The sequence below is a fragment of the Sander lucioperca genome, chromosome 15 (genome assembly GCF_008315115.2).
Source record: "Sander lucioperca isolate FBNREF2018 chromosome 15, SLUC_FBN_1.2, whole genome shotgun sequence".
In the NCBI taxonomy this organism is placed as follows: domain Eukaryota; kingdom Metazoa; phylum Chordata; class Actinopteri; order Perciformes; family Percidae; genus Sander; species Sander lucioperca.
Genome location: NC_050187.1, coordinates 4,326,548 through 4,344,047, shown reverse-complemented (window position 1 = coordinate 4,344,047; position 17,500 = coordinate 4,326,548). Strand labels below are relative to the sequence as shown.

General features: G+C 43.0%; 5 protein-coding genes across 8 annotated transcripts in view; all 5 read left to right on the top strand.

Moving 5' to 3' along the window:
* Window positions 1–603, top strand: part of LOC116056236 (clathrin heavy chain linker domain-containing protein 1) — a 71,200-nt gene extending 70,597 nt beyond the window's left edge. The window contains exon 11 of the mRNA XM_035992019.1: window positions 373–603. Within this exon, the coding sequence (XP_035847912.1) occupies window positions 373–569 (197 nt within the window). The 3' untranslated portion in view covers window positions 570–603. The remainder of the gene's footprint in view (window positions 1–372) is intronic.
* Window positions 1–4,856, top strand: part of LOC116056246 (nuclear factor 7, brain-like) — a 14,139-nt gene extending 9,283 nt beyond the window's left edge. The window contains exons 3-4 of one of the 2 annotated variants that reach the window (XM_031308407.2): window positions 3,035–3,152; window positions 3,377–4,856. In XM_031308407.2, coding sequence (XP_031164267.1) covers window positions 3,384–4,775 — 1,392 coding nt within the window. In that variant the 5' untranslated portion in view covers window positions 3,035–3,152; window positions 3,377–3,383 and the 3' untranslated portion in view covers window positions 4,776–4,856. Of the gene's footprint in view, window positions 1–3,034 lie in introns of both variants that reach the window. The other variant, XM_031308406.2, reaches the window with a different exon arrangement.
* Window positions 4,857–9,052: 4,196 nt separating this feature from the next.
* LOC116056249 (clathrin heavy chain linker domain-containing protein 1-like) overlaps window positions 9,053–17,500 on the top strand; it is an 8,734-nt gene continuing 286 nt past the window's right edge. The window contains exons 1-5 of the mRNA XM_031308411.1: window positions 9,053–9,106; window positions 15,690–15,861; window positions 15,941–16,143; window positions 16,692–16,874; window positions 17,385–17,500. The exon at window positions 17,385–17,500 is cut by the window's right edge and continues 286 nt beyond it. Coding sequence (XP_031164271.1) covers window positions 15,827–15,861; window positions 15,941–16,143; window positions 16,692–16,874; window positions 17,385–17,500 — 537 coding nt within the window. The 5' untranslated portion in view covers window positions 9,053–9,106; window positions 15,690–15,826. The remainder of the gene's footprint in view (window positions 9,107–15,689; window positions 15,862–15,940; window positions 16,144–16,691; window positions 16,875–17,384) is intronic.
* The window catches only part of LOC116056258 (nuclear factor 7, brain-like), a 25,806-nt gene continuing 17,403 nt past the window's right edge, over window positions 9,098–17,500 (top strand). For all 3 annotated transcript variants that reach the window (XM_035992020.1, XM_035992022.1, XM_035992021.1), the window contains exon 1: window positions 9,098–9,661. In XM_035992020.1, the coding sequence (XP_035847913.1) occupies window positions 9,337–9,661 (325 nt within the window). In that variant the 5' untranslated portion in view covers window positions 9,098–9,336. The remainder of the gene's footprint in view (window positions 9,662–17,500) is intronic.
* On the top strand, window positions 10,579–12,106 carry LOC116056247 (nuclear factor 7, brain-like). Its single transcript, XM_031308408.2, has one exon. It carries the CDS (start codon window positions 10,582–10,584, stop codon window positions 11,968–11,970), a length of 1,389 nt encoding a protein of 462 aa, XP_031164268.1. The 5' UTR covers window positions 10,579–10,581; the 3' UTR covers window positions 11,971–12,106.

Below are 17,500 nucleotides of genomic sequence, written 5' to 3'. Positions count from 1 at the left end.
ATGCCTAACCTTAACCCTTACCCTCACCCTAACCATAACCTAATTCTAACCCTAATCCTAATCACTCAACTTTACCACAACATAAACTGGGTACTAAAAGGTCCTAAACAACCAGTATCTAGTGGTTCTTCTGTTTGTTGTTTAACAGTAATTGACTGGTGAAATAAATTTAAAAAATGATACCCAAACCTAGTCCTGAACGTTGTTAGAAGAAACAACATTTTGATTATAAAATGTAGCGACAAAGATGCCGGTTTTGTAGTTTTTCACATCGTCAGAAAAGATGGATCCTGAATCTGATCATTCCTAAAAAATGAAAGAAGCCAAACTGAAACTAAGTGCCCTCCTCGCTGTATGTCTCTGTCCTCTCAGGGGTTTTAGAGGAGGCCATCCTGCAGGACAGCAGCTCTTCTGTGGACCTTTGGACCAACGTGGCGTCTCTGTGCTCCGAGCTGAACCGGGCCGACCTGAGCCGGGCCGTCCTGTCCGTCCTGCTGGGCCAGAGCGGGACCAGCGTCCTGTCCCCGGACCTGGAGGGAGCCCGGCTTATGGAGCACGTCTTCTTCTGAAAACTGAAGCTGAAAGGTAGAATAATCACAGAGGAGTGAAGAGTAAACACCGGCTGGTATTAACCTGTTTGAAAACACTGAAAGAGTTCTGATAGATGTTGTAAAAGCAGCTTTACGTCTCTACGTTTATATATTAAATATTAAATCTGAGGACCTTTGAATGACTGTTCCTGTAGTGTAATTTAAAGGCTTAAATTGTTGTGTGTCGTGTAGTAACTATACGCCGATAGGGAGTGGCCTGGCCCGCTAGATGTTCAGCTCCCATACCCAGACCCCAGCAGCCTTGGCAGTAGAGCCCTGCTGTTTTCTTCATCCCGCTCCCGCGCGCTCCCGGCGAATTTCTGACCGCCCGCACCCGCAACATGTGTGTTACACTCCCGCCCGCTCCCGCAATGTGTCCGTCCACTCCCGCCCGCACCCGCAAAACTCTGAGAATTTATGCCCGCACAATAATAGAGATGCATTGATGTTGTGTCTTCTCCCGTCCCGCATGAGAAAACACGTCATTTTATAGGTTAATAGGGAGAAGATGAAGGCAAAGAAGGCAGGTGCTGCTTCTGTTAGACGGGGAGGAAGGAGCAGAAGGAGAGGGAGAGAGGGGGAGGAAGGAGCATAGGATGAGGGAGAGAGGAGAGGGAGAGAGGGGGAGGAAGGAGCCGAGGATGAGGGAGAGAGGAGAGGGAGAGAGGGGGAGGAAGGAGCCGAGGATGAGGGTGGACGGAGCCTTGGCTCGGAGCTCCCCCGTCCTGGGAGGCTCAGACACGCTGGTGTCTGCTCAAAGATGGCCTATACAGTATATACTCAGTCAGTATATATGTTGTATGTATACTATGGTTTCTGCTGGCGTGGGGGGGTTCCAGGCTACATCCCGATCCCGCAGTGTTTTTTTTTTTTTTTAGCCGCCCGCACCCGCCCACAGCAAAGTTAAAACCGCCCGCATGTATGGACCTGACTCAGTGGCTACATGTTTGGTTTTCTTTCAGCCAGTGTTTCACCTTTCTATTAAATGTAGAGATGCACCGATAGAGCGGCCGGTGACCGGAATTGGCCGGTTTTCACGTGCTCGGCCATGACCGGCGACCAGCAGGTTAGTCTGACATATGGTGATTTCAAGCCGGTCAACGCTACAATTAACTGACAACATAAGTTATACCAGTTACAGTTCTCAAGGACGCACGCACACACGGACGCCACATATCAGCTGTTTGGGAATTCTTCAGCGTGTGTGCAGAAGATAACAAGTTTGCAATATGCAACACCTGCAAGGAGAAAGTAGGGCGTGGAGGGACGACACCAAAAACCTAAATCACATTTCTTTAGTTGATATTGATGTGAAAAGAAGGAAATGGTTCTAACATTGCTCTTTAGATGTGTGTGAATGTCCCACACCAGGAGTAATTTATATAGTTCTATTTTATAGTGATCCATTATCTGTTCAACACATGTTCTATTAAAGAAAAGATAGAAAATAAATATTTGTGTGTGCTGTAAAGTGGTTAGAAAAAATGAAATCGGAATCGGCTAAAATCGGCCTAGAAAGTTGTAATCGGTGCATCTCTAATTAAATGTTTTCAGTTCAGTTTGTGGTTTTTGAGTTGTGGACAAAACAAGACATCTGAGGACGTCATCTCGAGCTTTTTGGGAAACTCATTTTTCACCATTTTCGGACATTTTAAAAACCAAACACCTCATCCGTTCATCCAAGATGAAAATAATCGTTATAGTTGCAGATCTAATTGTAACTAAACAAAAGTAATGCATCATACAAAAGTAGAACCACACCAATGAAGAAACTATAAATTGATGTTTTTCAGATGTAAATCTGTTTGTTGATCAATGAAAAGTATTATTTCGTGCCAGTTTTTATGATCACAGACATGCCTTCTGTTCTCTAAGAGACCTTTGACCTTTGATGGTTTCAGTGAAATGACTGAGGTCTGAATCTGAAGTAGTGACGGCTGTCGGCCAGCAGGAGGCAAACTGATTCCCAACCTGAGATTAAAGAGGCCTTCAGACACAAACAAAGGTCAATAATCAGACAACAGATTTCATTTATACAGAGGTTGGAAAGAAGAGAAGTACTCATCCTTAAAATCACTCTCCTCATTTAGTTCATAATCAGGAGAGACACACACACACACACACACACACACACACACACACACACACACACACTCACACACACATACACACACGCTCACACACACACACACACACACACACACACACACACATACACCCACACATACACACACACTCACACACACACACACACACACACACACACTCACACACTCACACACACACACTCACTCAATCACACGCACACACACAGACACTCACATACTCCTTCACATCCTTACTCACACGCTTCCACACTCACAGACACACACACACACACACACACACACACACACACACACACACACACACACACACACACACACACACACGTTCCCTTTAAGATATATCAGCTGCCTGACTAAGCTCCACACCTTACATTACATCATCTGAGACTAACCAGGTAAACCAGTTAGTTCCTGTTGAGTTGTCAGTGAGAAGAGACGCACCGACAGACAGACGGTAAGATTTACCTTTTATTACAAAGCTGTGACTTTAACTGAGGGAGGACAGTTACAGGAAGGAGCTCTAAAGTACTGAAGAAGTGAAATACTTTAACTGTAATCTGCTGCAGACTGAAAAAAACACTCAAAGACTCAAAGTGAAAGTAACTGAGGCAACTTTCTGCTGCAGGGAGGGGCACACTGTGACACAACACCGTCTGCTGTGTTTCTATCTGCACTCAGAGACAAAATGGCTTCCATGTCAGAGGAGGATTTCTGCTGTTCGGTCTGTCATGAAGTCTTTAGAGATCCTGTTCTTCTGTCATGTAGTCACAGCTTCTGTAAAGACTGTCTGAAGAGCTGGTGGACAGAGAAACCAACACAGGAGTGTCCAGTTTGTAAGAGAAGATCTTCAAAGTCAGAACCACCTCGTAACCTGGAGTTAAAGAAGCTGTGTGAGAGTTTCTTGAAGCAGAGAGATCAGAGAGCTTCAGAGGCTCTCTGCAGTCTGCACTCTGAGAAACTCAAACTCTTCTGTCTGGACCATCAGCAGCCAGTGTGTCTCGTCTGTCTACATTCAGAAAAACACTCCAACCACATAATCAGACCCATCGATGAAGCTGCACGACAACACAAGAAGAAACTCCAGGAAACTCTGGAGCCCTTAAAGGAGAAGTTAAAGGTTTTTGAACAAGTTAAAGTGAAGTTTGATCTAACAGCAAAACACCTGAAGGTCCAGGCCCGACGCACAGAGATGCAGATTAAGGATCAGTTTAAGAAGCTTCACCAGTTTCTAGAAGAAGAAGAGGTGGCCAGGTTAGTTGCACTCTGGGAGGAAGAGGAGCAGAAGAGTCAGAGGATGAAGGAGAAGTTGGAGGCTCTGAGCAGAGAGATAGCAGCTCTTTCAGACACAGTCAGAGCCACAGAGGAGCAGCTGAGAGCTGAAGACGTCTCATTCCTGATCAACTACAAGGCTGCAGTGGAAAGAGTCCAGCAGGGGGCGCTGCTGGATGATCCACAGCTGCTCTCAGGAGCTCTGATAGACGAGGCCAAACACCTGGGCAACCTGAGCTTCAACATCTGGAACAAGATGAAGGACATGGTCTCCTACACTCCTCTGATTCTGGACCCAAGCACTGCTCATCCATATCTCATCCTGTCTGAAAATCTGACCAGCGTGAGACGAGGAGGAGAGAGACAGAAGCTTCCTGATAATCCAGAGAGGTTTGATTATCAATACTCTGTCCTGGGCTCTGAGGGCTTTAACTCAGGGACTCACAGCTGGGACGTCGAGGTTGGAGACAATACATTCTGGAGACTGGGTGTGTTAGCAGAGTCTTTCCAGAGGAAGGGACGCATAAAGTCTGGATTATGGACAATACAGTTCTATAAAGGTAAATACTCAGCATGGTCTCCACCAGATCCAGACACTGATCTCCCGTTTAAGAAGCAGCTCCAGAGGATCAGAGTGACTCTGGACTGGAACAGAGGAAAGCTGTCGTTCTCTGATCTTGATACTAACACACACATACACACCTTCACACACACTTTCACTGAGAGGCTGTTTCCATACGTTAGCACAGGAGCAGTCCTAATGAGGATATTACCACTGAAGGTCTATGTGACAAAACAACAGGTCTGATAGTCTTTAGTTTGAAGGGGGTGATAATAATAGTAAACAACTGTTCACTTCTTAAGTCAATATCTGTCCATCTATCTATGTAGATGTATAAATGTACGTGCAAATCTTCTGAAATAAATGCTCAAATAAGTCCAAACTTTATATTTGCAGCAGCAAACAGTAACGGGAAACGGCAGTTTTCTCCCTGACACAAGGAGAAAACTATGTTGGTGTAAAAACACACCAAATGACATGATCAGAGCATGAAATCCTACCAAGATATTACAAGAACTTACATGCATTACTTAAATATCATAATAATTTAGAAATAATTGTATTTAAAGTCAAAAATGGGGGTTTCTCCTTGTTCTTATATTTTAATTAATGTTGCTCTTCACTGAGTAGAATAATGTTTGTGCAGAGTTTCACACTAGAAGGCTGTTTTCTCATCCAATGATCAAAGTGTAAAGTTTCTCTGTGCTAATTGAAAACAGCCAAGTGAGATTTGTGACATCACAAATAGATGGAAGTCAATACTGGTCCAATATTCAGTTTACACAAATATGATTTGGAAAACACAAACACTGAGAATGGACTTGACTGTGAAGTATAAGACATCTTGTGTCCAGAAATGAAACTTGTAAAAAAATAAACAAATTTGCATATTCCTTTATTCTGTAATGTTTAATGAGGGAGAGGGTGTGTGCACTTTGAATGTGTTAATTATATGTTGTTACATGTTGTAGGCCTGAATACATGTGTGGAGGGGATCTTTAACATATTTTACTCCATTCTTTGTAACTGATACATCACCAAAGCAACACATCATCATGCGTGTTTAGTTTTTCCGTCCTCCTATTCTGTCAGACAGTTGTTCTGTTTTTCCTGTGTTGTCCCTCTGCCCTCTGCCTGAATCCATGTAGCAGCTGGATCGTGGCAATATCACAAATCACGAGATCACATATCTCACAAAAATCCATCTTGTCAGGCTTCAAGTAATGTGTTTGTGTTGGAGCAGCAGTGAAGCCAACGTGGCAGCTACAGGTGTGGTTTAGGTGTGTGACAGCCGCGACTCTATAGCAGACATGATAGACCATCCAATCACCTGCCAGGGTTTATTTGAAAGCGCCCGCCCTCCTCAGATAGTTCTGTGGAAACCAAAAATGTGGCGCGTCAGGTCATGTGACTGCAGCAGTGTTACACAACCTGCGTCACAGCTGAGCTCATCTAAACAGCAGCTTATGAGAACATTGTTCTGTGACTAGTGAACATGTTGCCATTTAGACATGATGTTTCCTTCATCATGCGTGTTTAGTTTCTCCGTCCTCCTATTCTGTCAGATAGTTTTTTAGTTTTTCCTGTGTTGTCCCTCTGCCCTCTGCCTGAATCCATGTAGCAGCTGTATCGTGGCAATATCACAAATCACAAGATCACATATCTCACAAAAATCCATTTTATCAGGCTTCAAGTAAACAGTGAAGCCAACGTGGCAGCTACAGGTATGGTTTAGGTGTGTGACAGACGCGACTCTTAGTTCAAAACAACAATAGAAGACATGATAGACCATCCAATCACCTGCCAGGGTTTATTTGAAAGTGCCCGCCCTTCTCAGATAATTCTGTGGTAACCAGAAATGTGGCGCGTCAGGTTATGTGACTGCAGCAGTGTTACACAACCTACGTCACAGCCGAGCTCATCTAAACAGCAGCTTATGAGAACATTGTTCTGTGACTAGTGAACGTGTTGCCATTTAGACTAGGGATGCAGCAAATCGAGATTTTTGGGGTTCGGCTGAATACTGAATCCTCGTCCCATCCTCAGTCCATGAACACAGTAAACACGTTAATGAAGTAAAGAGTGACTGTCCTTCCTTTGCCGTACCTGAAGTTGCTGCATTTTGGCTGCTGTCTGTAGATTCCTTCACCACAACTCGTATTCTTCCAGATGTTTCATACCAGATGTTGTAACAGCGGTGATGTTGTGTATAGTTTAGGGTCCTCGCCACCACCAGACTAATCAGCATTGCAGATTGAACATGTAGCTGGACTTGAATGGCCTTCTTTTGACTGAAAGTACTGCCAAACTACACTTTTTCTGCTCACCAGTTCCATTTTCACTTTCTCACAGCCTACTGCATTGAACGCTCCACCTACGTAAACACCTTCCCGTAATCAACGGCGCCGTCATTACGGCGACCAGAGTAGCGCACGTAGTGCAAGCGTAGGGTTCGGTTTGCTGCGAAATAATTCTAAGGTTCAGCAGAAACCGAACCCCATCAAAAAGCCCAATATTCAGCCGAATCCGAAGCCGAATCCTGGATTCGGTGCATCCCTGATTTAGACATGACATAGTATCATCATTGTAACATTTATCTATCGTTTGATCATTTGCTATCTTTGATTTGTGTGTTTTTATTCTGATTATTTTGTTCTTGATTTGTTTTAAATGTTTATTTTTGGTTTCATTGATTTGATCGAGGTGTGTGTGGTGAACTCTGGGGAGGAAAGCTAAAATATTTATGTTTAACATTAAGTTTATGATAAAAAAGATGAAATACTGAACTTATGTGTATTGAGATGTTTGCTGTAAATGTCTGATGGGTATTCTTTTTAGTTTTCTAATTCATTTTCTGTAACAATTTGTATGAAGGCTGCAGCTTTTGAGGACAACTGTGGTGATTATAATGCAAACTGCTGATCTAAGAACAGATTTATTATCAACATTGATCAATAAAGAAAATCATAATACATCTTCTTAACTCTCCTGTTGTCCTCGGGTCAAATTTGACCCGTTTTCAAAAAGTTTCTATATCAGAAAATTTGGGTTTCTTTTAACCACATTGTCAACAAAATAAAAAATACTCTGGATGGTTCTGTAGAATAAATGATCAGTTGACTACTTTCATTGAATTTGGGTGTTTTATTCAATTTTATAGCATTTTGGGGGGAAAATGATACAAGAACATTGAAGAAATGGACAAAATGTCTAAAAAAAAAGATTTAAAAAAAAATGCAAAAAAACGACAAAAACTTTGGGAAAAGTGAGAAAAAGTGACCAATATTAGTTATAAATTTTGACCCAGAAAAAAATAAAAGTTGCATGTCGACGTGAAAACAACACAAGGCTTAATGTGTTCATAAAGTTTACATCCAGTCTGATTATATGGATACACTCAATATATGTTCATTTCATAACACACACCCTCTCATTTACCACTTTTGACAGTATTACAGTTTAGCTTCCATCTTTTCTAGCGATGTATTTCAGCTCTGACCTCTTTAGGTAATACAGTTCAGCTTCCAACTCTTTGCCAGTGTTCAGGGTTTCCAGCAGTACATTGGAGCTTTAAGATTTTTCACACAATTCATTTCAGATTTCTGCATTTTCAGCAGCACTTTGAAAGTGAGTTCAGCTTTCAGCATTCACACGCATTTCCTTTAGGAATTGTATTTTCTAGTTATGTTTTCTGTGCAGTTTTGTTCCAACTTCCTCTAGCTGGGTGTTATGAACAAAATCTGGATATACATACATACAGTTCATACATACACACACATACATACATACATACATACACACACATACATACATACATACATACATAAATACACACATAAACACACATACATACACACATACTGTACATACAGTACACACACACATACATACATACATACATACACACATACACACACATACATAAATACATACACAAATCTACTACTTCTGCATTATCCTGGGAACCAGATGAATCTGAAAGCTCTTGTTTTATTTGCTGGCAGATACGTCTTGTCCCACTCTCATTCAGACAGATTTCCAGCCGACCAAATCCTGGTCCGGCCAATCACAACCGTTCATCTAATATGGGGCGGATATATATATATATATATATATTTGCAGATCCTTCACGCTTTTCACAAAATACGTGCTGTAGTCATTTTTGGCTCACCATCCCTCTCACTTGATAAAGAGGCATTTTCTAAAAAACCAAGATGACTGCAGCTGATGTGGAACTTTCTGTTGAAGTAATAGTTTTAAATTCTGATGGCATCACTTTTTAATTTCAGCTGGAAATAGTTTCTGTTGTTGTGTGCTGCTTCTTGCAGCATGTTTCTGTATTTGCAGCTCATTGAGCTCTCAGAGCCTCCGTACTCTCTGCCTTTCTGCTTTTTCACAATGTTCTGACTTCAACCCATGTAACTTTTAGGAATATTTATTATCATCTGTTCCCTTTAAGATATATCAGCTGCCTGACTAAGCTCCACACCTTACATTACGTCATCTGAGACAAACATGGTAAACCAGTTAGTTACTGTTGAGTTGTCAGTGAGAAGAGACGCACCGACAGACAGACGGTAAGATTTACCTTTTATTACAAAGCTGTGACTTTAACTGAGGGAGGACAGTTACAGGAAGGAGCTCTAAAGTACTGAAGAAGTGAAATACTTTAACTGTAATCTGCTGCAGACTGAAAAAACACTCAAAGACTCAAAGTGAAAGTAACTGAGGCAACTTTCTGCTGCAGGGAGGGGCACACTGTGACACAACACCGTCTGCTGTGTTTTCATCTGCACTCAGAGACAAAATGGCTTCTATGTCAGAGGAGGATTTCTGCTGTTCTGTCTGTCATGAAGTCTTTAGAGATCCTGTTGTTCTGTCATGTAGTCACAGCTTCTGTAAAGACTGTCTGAAGAGCTGGTGGACAGAGAAACCAACACATGAGTGTCCAGTTTGTAAGAGAAGATCTTCAAAGTCAGAACCACCTCGTAACCTGGAGTTGAAGAAGTTGTGTGAGAGTTTCTTACAGCAGAGAGATCAGAGAGCTTCAGAGGCTCTCTGCAGTCTGCACTCTGAGAAACTCAAACTCTTCTGTCTGGACCATCAGCAGCCAGTGTGTCTCGTCTGTCTACATGACATGACATGATCAGAGCATGAAATCCTACCAAGATAGTACAAGAACTTACATGCATTACTAAAATAATTACATAACAAGTTAGAAATAATTTTATTTAAAGTCAAGAATGGGGTTTTTGTTCTTGTTCTTATATTTTAAATAATGTTGCGCTTCACTGTGTGTTTGACACTAGAAGGCTGTTTGTATGTCACGCACACACACACTCACACACGCACACACACACACACACACACACACACACACACACACACATACATACATACATACATACATACATACGCACGCACGCATGCACACACGCACGCATGCATGCATGCATGCATACATACATACATACATACATACACACATACACATACATATACATACACATACATACATACATGTCAGGCTACTGCGTAGACGCAGAGGGGTCTGCTGGGGTACGCACGACTATAAAACGGCCTTTTGTGTTGCTGTAGGCCTCAATCTGAGAGAATGAAGTGACTCACACTGAACAGACACTCCCACGAGTCTGTAAAGAGAGGCTGTTGTTTACCCAGCACTCACCACTCCTGCTGGTAGTCATGTTTATATCTAAACAACGCTCCGTCCTTTACCTTATATCACCTGAGACAAACCAGGAAACCAGTTAGTTCCTGTTGAGTTGTCAGTGAGAAGAGACGCACCGACAGACAGATGGTAAGATTTACCTTTTATTACAAAGCTGTGACTTTAACTGAGGGAGGACAGTTACAGGAAGGAGCTCTAAAGTACTGAAGAAGTGAAATACTTTAACTGTAATCTGCTGCAGACTGAAAAAAAGACTCAAAGTGAATGTAACTGAGGCAACTTTCTGCAGCAGGGAGGGGCACACTGTGACACGACACCGTCTGCTGTATTTTTATCTGAATTTTGAATTTATCTTGAGACAAAATGGCTTCCATGTCAGAGGAGGATTTCTGCTGTTCGGTCTGTCATGAAGTCTTTAGAGATCCTGTTGTTCTGTCATGTAGCCACAGCTTCTGTAAAGACTGTCTGAAGAGTTGGTGGACAGAGAAACCAACACAGGAGTGTCCAGTTTGTAAGAGAAGATCTTCAAAGTCAGAACCACCTCGTAACCTGGAGTTGAAGAAGCTGTGTGAGAGTTTCTTACAGCAGAGAGATCAGAGAGCTTCAGAGGCTCTCTGCAGTCTGCACTCTGAGAAACTCAAACTCTTCTGTCTGGACCATCAGCAGCCAGTGTGTCTCATCTGCAGAGATTCAGAAAAACACACCAACCACAGATTCAGACCCATCGATGAAGCTGCACGACAACACAAGAAGAAACTCCAGGAAACTCTGGAGCCCTTAAAGGAGAAGATAAAGGTTTTTGAACAAGTTAAAGTGAAGTTTGATCTAACAGCAGAACACCTGAAGGTCCAGGCCCAATGTACAGAGACGCAGATTAAGGATCAGTTTAAGAAGCTTCACCAGTTTCTAGAAGAGGAAGAGGAGGCCAGGATGGCTGCACTGAGGGAGGAAGAGGAGCAGAAGAGTCAGAGGATGAAGGAGAAGATGAAGGCTCTGAGCAGAGAGATAGCAGCTCTTTCAGACACAGTCAGAGCCACAGAGGAGCAGCTGAGAGCTGAAGACGTCTCATTCCTGATCAACTACAAGGCTGCAGTGGAACGAGTCCAGCAGCGCCCCCTGCTGGATGATCCACAGCTGCTCTCAGGAGCTCTGATAGACGAGGCCAAACACCTGGGCAACCTGAGCTTCAACATCTGGAAAAAGATGAAGGACATGGTCTCCTACACTTCTCTGATCCTGGACCCAAACACTGCTAATGCAGAACTGATCCTGTCTGAAGATCTGACCAGTGTGAGACTAGGAGAGAGACAGAAGCTTCCTGATAATCCAGAGAGGTTTGATGATCACTTCTCTGTCCTGGGCACTGAGGGCTTTAACTCAGGGACTCACAGCTGGGATGTCGAGGTTGGAGACAGTACAAACTGGTCACTGGGTGTGTTAGCAGAGTCTGTCCATAGGAAGGGACGAATAAAGTCTGGATTATGGAGAATATACTTCTGTAGAGGGAAATACTCAGCGTGGTCTCCATCAGCTCCAGACACTGATCTCCCATTTAAGAAGCAGCTCCAGAGGATCAGAGTGACTCTGGACTGCAACAGAGGAAATCTGTCGTACTCTGATCCTGATACTAACACACACATACACACCTTCACACACACTTTTACTGAGAAGATGTTTCCGTTAATTAGCACAGGAGCAGTCCCACTGAAGATATCACCACTGAAAGTCTGTGTGACAACACAACAGGTCTGATAGTCTTTAGTTTGAAGGGGGTGATAATAATAGTACTAAACACTTCTTAAAGTCCAAATGTGTCCATGTATTTAGGTTTAAAGGTCCAATATGTAATACTGACTGCGAGCGTTTAAAATGGGTACTGCAATCCAAATTCAAAATACTGAAAAGAGTCGTCTCTCCCGGCCCCTCCTCCCCCAGCGTCGAAGTTCACAGGAATTGCCAACGCTAAACCCAACGTCACACAATAACAATGTTAGCTTGATGCTAGTCTCGCATTGCCAGACATTACTCCACAGTGCAGCGGAGTTGCTAGATGCTGCTATGTTGACGGTTATAAAAGCCTGTGCTCTCGTGGAGCTCTGTATGTGGCTGACAGTCACCTTTAATGGACTAACCATAACAACAACAACCGCTAAAAAGACAGCGACCTTGCAGAGCTTTGTGTGCGACTGGCAGCCACCTTTCCTCGGCTTAAAGGGGTGATAGAATGATTATTTAGGGTATTTCACACTGTTCCTTAAGGTCTCCTAATAGGGTATGTAACATTGGTTGGGCTGAAAATTGCCCGAATGCTATTTTATGGGCCCTTAACTACCCTGTGAATATGGCTCTATTTGGAACAAAAGCTTTTCTTCAAAATATGGTATGCTCATGAATATTTAGATGAGCTGCGTGCTGATTGGTTGAGGAACCCCATAGAAACACATTGAAAACGAGACAGCAGGTCTTATATTTCAGACACTGCAAAGTTATACATTGTTTTTTGGGCTATTTCGTTATTAAATTCACTTCTGAGACTTTTTTAAGCGAGAAATCAACTATATAAAGCTCAAATATGGGCCGTTTTACGAAAATTGATGGCTAATTGCAAATTTAGTAAGACGTGTCGGACTTTAGGAGCTCCACACAGTCTGACGAGAAAACGGCAACCTCCATACCCAGTTAAAGTCACCGGTTCTCGGTTACTGGACGACCGGGGTTCGGGGCTCCGCGGAGCTCCGGAGCTGCAAGCTAGGCTATGTGTCCCATTTAATCCTATGGGAAAAGATCGTTGCAACACTTTCGGCATAACTTTCGTATATTTACAGTTTGAATTTCGTCACGCCACTTACATAACATGTACCCCAAGGTCTTATAAAGCTAACTATGGTGTCCGATTTCAATTTAATGCATTTTTGTGAACATTAGGGATTTTGTTAGCTGCGACTGTCCCTTCAATCCTACCAGGGTTTTCATCTCATCTTTCACTTGTTACTAGGGACGCACCGAATCCAGATTTTTTGGGTTCGGCCAAATACCGAATCCACTGGTTAAGATTCTGCTGAATCTGAAACCGAATCCTCGTCCCATCCTCAGTCTATGAACACAGTAAACACGTTAATGAAGTAAACAGTGACTGTCCTTCCTTTGCTGTACCTGAAGTTGCTGCATTCTGGCTGCTGTCTGTAGATTCCTTCATGAACAACTTGTATTCGTCCGGATGTTTCATACCAGATGTTGTAACAGCGGTGATGTTGTGTATAGTTTAGGGTCCTCGCCACCACCAGACTAATCAGCATTGTAAATTGAACATGTAGCTGGACTTGAATGGCCTTCTTTTGACTGAAAGTACTGCCAAACTACACTTTTTCTGCTCACGAGTTCCATTTCCACTTTCTCACAGCCTACTGCATTGAACGCTCCACCTACGGAAACACCTTCCCGTAATCAACGGCGCCGTCATTACGTCGACCAGCGTAGCGTGCGTAGTGCAAGCGTAGGGTTTGGTTCAGTGGAAAAAAATTCTAAGGTTCAGCAGAAACCCAACCCCGTCAACAAGCCCAATATTCAGCCGAATCCCAGATTCGGTGCATCCCTGATTTAGACATGACATAGTATCATCATTGTAACATTTATCTATCTTTTGATCATTTGCTATCTTTGATTTGTGTGTTTTTATTCTGATTATTTTGTTCTTGATTTGTTTTAAATGTTTATTTTTGATTTCATTGATTTGATCGAGGTGTGTGTGGTGAACTCTGGGGAGGAAAGCTAAAATATTTATGTTTAACATTAAGTTTATGATAAAAAAGATGAAATACTGAACTTATGTTAAGTAGAGTTTGCTGTAAATGTCTGATGGGTATTCTTTTTTTCTAATTCATTTTATGTAACAATTTGTATGAAGGCTGCAGCTTTTGAGGAAAACTGTGGTGATTATAATACAAACTGCTGATCTAAGAACAGATGTATTATCAACATTGATCAATAAAGAAAATTATAATACATCTTAATGTGTTCATAAAGTTTACATCCAGTCTGATTATATGGATACACTCGATATCAGAGATGGGGACTCGAGTCTGAGACTCTTAAGTCGCACAAACAGCTGAATTCAGACTTGACTCGGACTCGAGCTTCGAGACTCGTCAACAACCTGTTGTCGTGCAATTATTGCTAAGTTTGTTGCCAGAATAAACCCATATTCAGTGTTTTGAGAGAGTTAATTTAGAAGATCAAATGGTCTTCTTATTTCAGTTTAAGTGGTAATTGTTTGATTTAAATTTCTTCAATTCTTTTCTCCAATTTTAAATTTTTAATTTTTCTTGTTGTTAAATAGCAATACGGAAAGTATCAGTTCTCACATGTTTGCACCATGGTTGGTGTATTAACTTTCAATACAGATGTTTCTCTCAAACTGTGAACACTGAAACATGTAATGCATGATGAGGTTGGGCTTTACAGCCAGTTAGTAACACAGACAAACATGTGTTCTTTGGTGCAGATACCAAAATGTTGAAAAATACAGTTATGAAATTGTTAGAGTTCTTAATTTGTGTTTCTTCAGATTACATTGCAGTAGACCCCATACAGTTATCCTACAACTGATTTTGATACTGTACTGTATGGATGGTAGCTACAGGACATGCTTTGAATTCATAAGATTTAACAATACAGTGTTAGGGACAGATAGATGGCCAGAGACTTGAGACTCGACTTGGACTTCCAAAAAAAGACTTGTGAACATCTCTGGTCGATATGTGTTCATTTCATAACTTAGACCCTCTCATCTTTCACTTTTGACAGTATTACAGTTTAGCTTCCATCTTTTCTAGCGATGTATTTCAGCTCTGACCTCTTTAGGTAATACACTTCAGCTTCCAACTCTGCCAGTGTTCAAGGTTTTCAGCAGTACATTGGAGCTTTAAGATTTTTCAGACAGTTAATATCAAATTTCTACACACATACATACACACACACACACACACACACACACACACACACACACACACACACACACACACACACACACACACACACACATACATACATACATACATACATACATACACACACACACACACACACACACACACACACATACATACACACATACACACATACACACATACATACATACACACTCATACACACATACATACATACATAATGTTGTCAGACACTTAGAATAATAATCCGAGCCTGTCAGAGACCAAATTGAAGGAGCACAATCGCCCATTAACGTTACTATGCAGCTTAAATTCTGGACCCGTTTTTAAGATTGTTGTTCCCATCAGTGACTTAGAAACAAAAACATGGTAAATAAGGTCCAGGTTTAAAAAAATATTTATTCAACCTTTCAAACTAATCATCCAATCGCTTCTCACTCACTGCTAATAAAACAGATTTCCTCCAGACCTCCATGATCCTAAGGAGACAGTTAGTTTCTTCCTGTCCACCTGTCTCTCCCCCAGGTGTGAAGGCTCCCCCGGGGTCTGTCCCCCCTCTCTTCCTCTTCTTCCAGGCCCTTCTGATCACCGTCCCGGCTGGTGGCGAGCTGCCTGCTGTTCTCTCCCTGCAGCTGGTCCACTGTTTCCTGCAGCGTGGCGCCATGCAGCTGGTCACCCACGCTGTCAGCAACAACAAGTAAACACTAGAGCCATTAACAATCTGTGTTTTTATGATCTCTGCTGCTGCACGCCTCTTACAGTCTTTATCCTCGCAGACTGAGCTTCTCTGAGGATCTGGGCGACCTCCTGACTGAGCATGCTCAGAAGAACCCCCGCGTGGCTGACGTGTGTCTGGCGTTGGCTACCATCGTCTACGAGGCCTGCAGGATGGACAGGAAGACCGCACTGAGCATGTGCAGGAGGGGCTTGATCCACAGCGCCGCCAACTTCATGGACCACTGCGAGGAACTCACAGCTGGTGTGTGTGTGTGTGTGTGTGTGTGTGTGTGTGTGTGTGTGTGTGTGTGTGTGTGTCTGTGTGTGTGTGTGTGTGTGTGTGTGTCTGTCTGTCTGTGCGTGTGTGTGTGTGTGTGTCTGTCTGTGTGTGTGTGTGTGTGTGTGTGTGTGTGTGTGTCTCTGTCTGTCTGTCTGTGTGTGTGTGTCTGTGTGTGTGTGTGTGTGTGTGTGTGTGTGTCTGTCTTTGTGTGTGTGTGTGTGTGTGTGTGTGTGTGTGTCTGTCTGTCTGTCTGTGTGTGTGTGTGTGTGTGTGTGTGTGTGTGTGTCTGTGTGTGTGTGTGTGTGTGTGTGTGTCTGTGTGTGTGTGTGTGTGTGTTTATCTGTGTGTGTCTGTGTGTGTGTGTGTGTGTGTGTGTGTGTGTCTGTGTGTGTGTGTGTGTGTGTGTGTGTGTGTGTGTGTGTGCGTGTCTATCTGTGTGTGTCTGTGTGTGTGTGTGTGTGTGTGTGTGTGTGTTTTCTTGCCTAACTCACACCATCCTCTGTGTATGAATGTCTCTCTCTCTCTCTCAGAGGACTGTATGTGGGTTCTGTGTCTCTCGCCCAGCCTCTCCCTCCTCCAGCTGTTGACGGCTCCTCAGCAGGGCCGGGCGGCCATCTTGTCTGTGGGCGTGGCCTGTTCCACTCTGCTGTCTGACCCTCAGCAGCAGCAGCTCTCTCTGCAGCTCCTGGACAGCTTGGTCAGCAGAGGACGAGGTGAACACAGACAAAGTTCTCCTGCACTTCTCCTCTGTGTGTGCTGCTGATTTGGCAGCTCAGTGCAAGTGAGCTGCTGAATCTCGCACGAAATTTAATTTTTATTTTCACCTTTTTAGACTTTTCCAAAGTCACAAACACCTGGGGCAAAAACTCTGCACCAACAGTACGCCTGATTCTGTTTTATAAATCCCAATCATTGTTAAAAAATTAGAATACCAGTACCCTTAAAGTGATACTGATACTAATAGAGTACTTCATTCAGTACCCGTCATGTCCCGTCAACTCTGTCAAATACACATCACTCAACTTTACCACAACAAGAACTGGGTACTAAAGGGTCCTAAACAACCAGTATCTAGTGGTTCTTCTGTTTGTTGTTTTACAGTAATTGATCAAGTCACCGCAGGTCAGAAAAGATGGATCCTGAATCTGATCATTCCTAAAAAATGAAAGAAGCCAAATCTGTACAAAAAGTGCCCTCCTCGCTGTATGTCTCTGTCCTCTCAGGGGTTTTAGAGGAGGCCATCCTGCAGGACAGCAGCTCTTCTGTGGACCTTTGGACCAACGTGGCGTCTCTGTGCTCCGAGCTGAACCGGGCCGACCTGAGCCGGGCCGTCCTGTCC

Coding starts and splice junctions, on each gene's coding strand:
- LOC116056247 (XM_031308408.2), top strand. CDS start 10,582: ATGGCTTCCATGTCAGAGGAGGATTTCTGCTGTTCGGTCTGTCATGAA.